The sequence below is a fragment of the Galeopterus variegatus genome, unplaced genomic scaffold, assembly GCF_000696425.1.
Source record: "Galeopterus variegatus unplaced genomic scaffold, G_variegatus-3.0.2 Scaffold356, whole genome shotgun sequence".
Taxonomy (NCBI): Eukaryota; Metazoa; Chordata; class Mammalia; order Dermoptera; family Cynocephalidae; genus Galeopterus; species Galeopterus variegatus.
The window spans coordinates 720,997-727,508 of record NW_007726467.1 but is presented as its reverse complement, the minus strand read 5'-3'; the positions used below and the strand labels follow the sequence as shown (position 1 = coordinate 727,508).

The 6,512-nt window shown below is 56.1% G+C and overlaps 1 protein-coding gene across 1 annotated transcript in view; it reads left to right on the top strand.

Moving 5' to 3' along the window:
• Window positions 1-5,922, top strand: part of ACTR1B (ARP1 actin-related protein 1 homolog B, centractin beta (yeast)) — a 7,960-nt gene extending 2,038 nt beyond the window's left edge. Inside the window, exons 2-10 of the mRNA XM_008567924.1 lie at window positions 895-970; window positions 2,115-2,240; window positions 2,592-2,716; window positions 2,942-3,158; window positions 3,272-3,364; window positions 3,450-3,624; window positions 4,366-4,427; window positions 4,674-4,714; window positions 4,908-5,922. Of these exons, the coding sequence (XP_008566146.1) occupies window positions 895-970; window positions 2,115-2,240; window positions 2,592-2,716; window positions 2,942-3,158; window positions 3,272-3,364; window positions 3,450-3,624; window positions 4,366-4,427; window positions 4,674-4,714; window positions 4,908-5,010 (1,018 nt within the window). The 3' untranslated portion in view covers window positions 5,011-5,922. The remainder of the gene's footprint in view (window positions 1-894; window positions 971-2,114; window positions 2,241-2,591; window positions 2,717-2,941; window positions 3,159-3,271; window positions 3,365-3,449; window positions 3,625-4,365; window positions 4,428-4,673; window positions 4,715-4,907) is intronic.
• Window positions 5,923-6,512: the final 590 nt, after the last annotated feature.

The window sequence follows — 6,512 nt, the reverse complement described above, 5'->3', positions numbered from 1 at the left end:
AAGTTAGATGCACAGCTACCCCTGGAAATGTTTTCTTCAGGAAACAGAAATATTTTCAGATTCCAGGAAATGTTTCATTTCAGTCAAAGGGGGTCTTTCCCTGTATGGCTGGTGGTGGCAGGGATAAGAGGGAGGTGCAGACCCAAAGAGAGTCCAGAGCGCTGCTTGGGTCACTCTAGCCCATCGGGAAAGTTTCCCTCAGGAGTGCCTCTTCTTGAAGCTTGGAGGCTTTGGAATTATTGGGCTAAAGGTGGTGGGCAGGGGAGATCCTAAGGTCCCCAGAGTGGCTGGCTATACCGAGAGGCCCAGGCCTGGTCTTGGGACAGAGCCAGCATAGAGCACCCTGTAGGGTTTCATCTTTGTTTTCTGAACTCTACGTGGGTGTAATGAAAGGTTCCTTAACAATTTCCAAGAACTAAATCCTACAGTTTCCAATAACTGCATCTCTGTTCCAGAAGGCCTGGCAATGGGAAGGGGTGGCATCGACTGAGTGGGAAAGGGATACACACAGGATCATGACCCAGCTGCCTAGGGCCATCCTTCCTGGTCTACAGATGGTGCCGGCAGCTCTACCCCCGGAAGTTAAGAGCTTGGGCTTAGTCATTGTGGCTGCAGAAGGCTGACCCTCTGCCAGGGCTGGGATTCCAGCGCTCACACACTCGGTTCTTCCTGGGAGGGATACCAGTTCCTCCTCACCCTGAGCTTCCTGTCCTGCCAAGGCCTGCTCTATAGTCCCATATCCCATAGACCCAGGTTCCAATCTTTGCACCATGGCCACATCCTGGTGCTTTGGAGGACAATTACCCTCTGGACCATTGGAGTTAGACACTGGTTTTCCTGGACACAAGCTCAGCTGTGTCCTCTGCCCCTTGTTGACTTCATCTGTCCTCGCAGTGTTGGGCGGCCTAAACACATGCGAGTGATGGCTGGAGCCCTGGAGGGAGACCTCTTCATCGGACCAAAAGCAGAGGTAATGCTGTAGATCCTGCCTTTCCCTGGGTTTGGGGTCCTCAGGGACAAGAGCACTGGCCAGTGGTCAGAGAGTTCTGTTCTTGGGCCCTCTGCTGGTGCCCTCCCAGGCTCCCCCTCCATGCTGCACCCGTGCAGCACTGTGCCGTGGCACCTCCCCTCTGTGAAACTGGGTAACAGTTCCCGTTCTAGGGAACATGGTTAGACCTCATCACAACCTGTCTTTTAGAAGCTATTTGGAAGCTACAGAGGAAAGAACTGATTAAAAAGTGATTTAAGAGTCAGAATCACTGGACTTGATGACTGCTCTGGCCAGGGCTGTAGGGACTGCCTCCTGTGCTCTAGCTGGGGTGACATGCATAGGGGCTGCCCAGGAGATCAGACCCTCAGGCGCAGCAAATGTGGGGAGTGGGAGAACAGCAAACCAAGCTCAGGCAAGTGCAGTTTAGGCCCCTGGAGACCACAGCATGGGGTGCCAGGGATGGGGGCAAGTTCTGGGCCTAGAAAGGGGAGGCCTGAGCTGAAGGTGTAGACGTGGGGCTCCTGGGAGGTGGGGTCAGTAGGAGCCACAGTCGCGGGTGAGAGAGACTAAGTGGCACTTGGTGAGAAGGAACACATCTGGGGAAACGTCAGAGGGCAGGTGGAGGCAGCAGGTCTGCATGGGAGACTGCTGAGGACTGGCTAAAGGGCTGGGGGAGAGGTAGGAGCAGTAGGTGCCAGTGACTGCAGGAGGGGCCGTGTTGGATTGGCCATAAGGAGGCACCTGGTGCTGACAAGAGCAGTAGCTGAAGTGATCAAGATGCAAGCTGGACAGTGTGTGAGGACAGAACTGGGTGGCCGTGTTGGCAGTGAGTGTGGAGAAGTGTGGCTGTGGGAGGAAGAAGAGGGACTGTGGGGTGGCAGGGGCACATTACTGCCCTCTCTGGTCCCCAGCCAGTTGAGGCTAGCTGAACACTGAGAGCCCAAGAAGCTGTTGGACAAGTGACCCCGTGCTGAGATCAGGACCTGCCACAAAGTATGATGACACCCAGTGAGCAGGGGTGGTTCTGTTAAGGGCACATGAAGCGGGCAGCCTCCAGCAAAGTGGAAGGCAGCTGCTTGGCGAGGGGCCTGGTGCCATGTCTGCCTTCCCACCATCTCCCCAGGAGTACCGGGGGCTGCTGACCATCCGCTACCCCATGGAGCACGGCATGGTGCGGGACTGGAACGACATGGAGCGCATCTGGCAGTACGTCTACTCCAAGGATCAGCTGCAGACCTTCTCCGAGGAGGTGTGGTAGTAGCCCCGCCTGCCAGCTCCAAATCCTCCTGGCTGCGCCCTCTCCTTTCTCTTCCTGGTGGGGGCTGCCACGTTCCCTCTCTGTACTTTGATAGGGCCTGCTGCCTTTTTGTTGTGTGTCTGTGCATACATACACAGCCTCTGGCTGCCAGGCAGAATTTTCCAGAGACAGCTGGGTCTTTGGAAGAGTAACTGCCAGCAGCTAACAGGACGGTGCCCTCAGGAAGGATAGGAAGCTGCGGCTACCTGTGCCCACAGAGGGGGTTTTGGCTCTCTGGGAAGATTCTTTTAGGGTCTAGCACGTTGTCTTTGTGCATGCCCACGACTCTCCTATCTCTCATAGCATCCTGTTCTCCTAACGGAGGCCCCGCTCAACCCAAGAAAGAACCGGGAGAAGGCCGCAGAGGTGTTCTTTGAGACCTTCAATGTGCCAGCCCTGTTTATCTCCATGCAGGCCGTGCTTAGCCTGTGAGTGCTACCCGAGCCCTGTGGTCCCCTGAGTCCCCATCCTCCCATTTGCAAGGACCAGGTGTCTGGCTTCCCTGGAGAAACAGCCCCTTTATGACTTCTTTTAGGGAGTCCCTCAGGTCCGTTTTTCAGACTAGATAATGCAGATGTTCCAGGGTCCCTTCCAGGGTGTGGAAGTCCCCTTGCCTCAGTGGCTGAGGTGAGGGGATGCTGACCTGGTGACAGGTACGCAACAGGACGCACAACAGGAGTGGTTTTAGACTCGGGGGATGGGGTCACTCACGCTGTTCCCATCTATGAGGGCTTTGCCATGCCACACTCCATCATGCGGGTGGACATTGCCGGCCGTGACGTCTCCCGCTATCTCCGGCTCCTGCTGCGCAAGGAAGGGGCTGACTTTCACACCTCAGCAGAGTTTGAAGTTGTCCGGACCATCAAAGAGGTGATGAGGGGCAGGAGGGTGGGAAAGAGGGTGGGAACAGTTCATGAGGTTTAGTCCTAGGCTGTAGATGGCTGGGCTGTGGCCTTCTGAAAGTAATGTCCCTGCCCCCACAGCGAGCCTGCTACCTGTCCGTCAACCCACAGAAGGACGAGGCTCTGGAGACAGAGAAGGTGCAGTACACCTTGCCTGATGGCAGCCTGCTCGACGTAAGTGGCCTGGTGCTGGGCGGCAGCTGCCACTGGGCCTGGCTTCTCTGTGGAGCCAGTCTGCCTCAAGTTTTGTACTCCAAAGGTGGGGCCTGCACGATTCCGAGCCCCCGAGCTGCTGTTCCAGCCTGACCTGGTCGGGGATGAGAGCGAGGGGCTCCACGAGGTGCTGGCCTTTGCCATCCACAAGTCAGATATGGACCTTCGGCGGACGCTGTTTGCCAACATTGTGCTCTCAGGGGGCTCAACGCTTTTTAAAGGTACTGCAGTTTGGGAGGTGGCGGTAGTAAGGCCAAGGGCAGCTGGACCCTCAGAGATTGTGCCTCCCCCCACCCAGAGCCTGTGACGTGACCATTTTCTGTTTGCTTTTTGGTAGTGTTCAGTGAGCATTTTTTCTTTTTTGTCCTTTTTTGAGACCGGCCGCACCGCGCTCAGCCAGTGAGCACTGTGAGCGCACCAGTCATCCCTATATAGGATCCGAACCCGCGGCGGGAGTGCTGCTGCACTCCCAGCGCCGCACTCTCCCGAGTGCACGACGGGCTCGGCCCCAGTGAGCATTTTTTAAAGACTGGATCCGAACCCGCGGCGGGAGCGCTGCTGCACTCCCAGCGCCGCACTCTCCCGAGTGCACGACGGGCTCAGCCCCAGTGAGCATTTTTTAAAGATTAAGATTCAGAATTAAATTTTATTTGCTTGTGGGTAGATGATAAGTTCACACGAGGTCTGGCATTTATTAGTGGAGTGGTCAGTGAGGAAGCGTGTGGGGTCGGGGGAGCTGTGTGACTTGGGGTTTCACCTCTCGTGGCTTCTCTGAGGAAGCTGCACTCACCCACAGCCATGGGGCTGGATCTTCTCTCCCTTGTGGCAGCTTACCCCTACCCTGAAAGAACTGCTAGAAGAGGGGTGGCAGCAGCGGGGGGGCAATGAAGGTTGGATACTGGGAAGCTCGTGGCAAGGAGGTCAGATGTGGACCCTGGGCCCAGCCAGCCTTGTGTTCACAGGCTTCGGTGACCGATTACTAAGTGAAGTGAAGAAGCTTGCCCCAAAGGATGTCAAAATCAAGGTGAGGTTTCAGAGAGTCCCCCTGGGGCACGGGGTGCTGGGCAACCTTGACCTGGAGAGGAGAGCACATGCCACCTCCAGACCCCCTCTCACTTCCATGTCCACCCAGCCCAGCTCCTCCCCCTTCAGCTGCTCCCTCTCCTCCCACCTGAAGCCCTTGATGGGACCATGGGGAGGTGCCCCCAAGGCCCGGAGAGTGGCTGCTGTTGGAGGAGTGGGCAGTTACATGACCACTTCCTCCCTCCAGATCTCAGCTCCTCAGGAACGGCTGTACTCCACGTGGATTGGGTGAGGCGGAGCTCAGGGGAGGGCTCTGGGAGGAGACCATCTTGCCCTGCATGCATCTCTTGGGGGTAGCCCAGGCCAGGTGGAGGTGGGTGGATTTCCCTCCCAGGTAAGGGAAATGGAGCTCTGAATGCCTGGGGAGGGTGGTTGATTGAGCCCACAGGTCCTCAAGAATACTATCCCTCCATCCTCACAGTGGCTCCATCCTGGCCTCGCTGGACACTTTTAAGAAGATGTGGGTATCCAAAAAGGAGTATGAAGAGGATGGCTTCCGTGCTATTCACCGCAAAACCTTCTAGTGTCCAGGGAGGGTGGTGGGTGTTGGGAGAAGGGGAGGAAAGGGGAGCCAGAGTCCTTAACCCTTTTTCGGTCTGGGCTCACATTCTAGCCTAGGGTCCCCTGCATGCCCTGAACCCCCAGGCAGGGTGCAACAGTACTCCCCTGCAGCCCTCCCCTCTGTGTGCTCACACACACACACACACAGAGGCATTAGCTGCATGGACAGGAGTTTGAGCTGGAGCATAGGAATTGAGAAGCCCAGCATTGAGTGGTTCTAGGTGTCTCCCTTTGGTACGACCACTTAGGCCTGTGGTTTCTAACTCCAACTCTCAGGGCTGCTTCCCCGAACTCCCAGGGCCAGAGTGCCTGGATGCCTGTGTAACTAGCCTTGAATGGGGTGGAGGAGGGGTGGCCAGAAGCTCCCGCTGGTACATCATCGAGTCCCATGCCACCTCCTGTCTGACCTGACAGGACAGCCCAGACCCTCTCACACTCTGTCCTCCCATCTCCCTGGACAGATTCCCTGGGGTAGGGCTGAGTACTGGGCAGTCTTCGTCCCCAGTGAGGGTGTGTGGCCCAGGGTAAGACCCTTCAGAGCCAGGGTAGAGGGTGCGCAGTGGCCACAGTTTGTCTCACTCTTCAAAGCACTTCACTGACTTTTTGCTCCCTCTCTGTGAGCCCCCAGGACCCTGAATAGGAAAGGGTTAATGCTTTTCACTTGTTGAGGGGAGGCATTAATCAGAAGTCATATCTAAGTGGGGAGGTGCATTTCCTTCTCACATCCCCCAAGAAAGAGGTCTTCACTGTGGCCACAGCCCCACCTCCCTCTCTCAGATACGTACAATAATTTAACACAGTTGCCTGAAAAAAACCTTTTTTTTGTAAATCATTATAGTAATAATTACAGACAAGGCACAGTGTGTGGCTCTGTTTTCTTCTGGTTCTTGGTGTTTCTGTTTGCTCTTCCGTCCCTGGGGACTTTCAGGGGAAGGACAGGAGAGAAGCCAGCACAGCACTGGCTCTAGCTCGGAAGGAAGAGGGTTTCAGTGGTTGGCAGGCAACGTGGCACAGAAGCCCTAGAGGCCAGGCTCTCACCCCGCAGCCTCATTACTCCCTTGCTACCATCCACCAAGGGAAGCAGAGAACCAGGCAGCCTTCATTTGTGGGTTCCTGGATAGGGCCTTGGGGCATCAACATCGTCTCCTGTTCTGCTTGAACACCGCTGCATGTCCCACTCAGAGTGAGGGCTGCCAACACCACCAATGATGCAGGCTTGTCCGTTGTGACAAGCTGGACTAGGGAGTGATGGGGGAGACGGAAGGCAGGGAGACGAGCTGGGCTGTAGAGGAAGAAGAGGCCAAGAAGCAATGAGGAAGGGCAGTGGAGGCAGAGGGGGCAGTGAGAACCGTGGAGTGTATTCTTTCCTTGATAAAGCATCTGAGCACCTGTAGTATGTCCAGGAGGATGCCAGAGGTTAGGGGCCAATAGTAGACAAGAGATATCTTTGCCCCAACAAATGTAC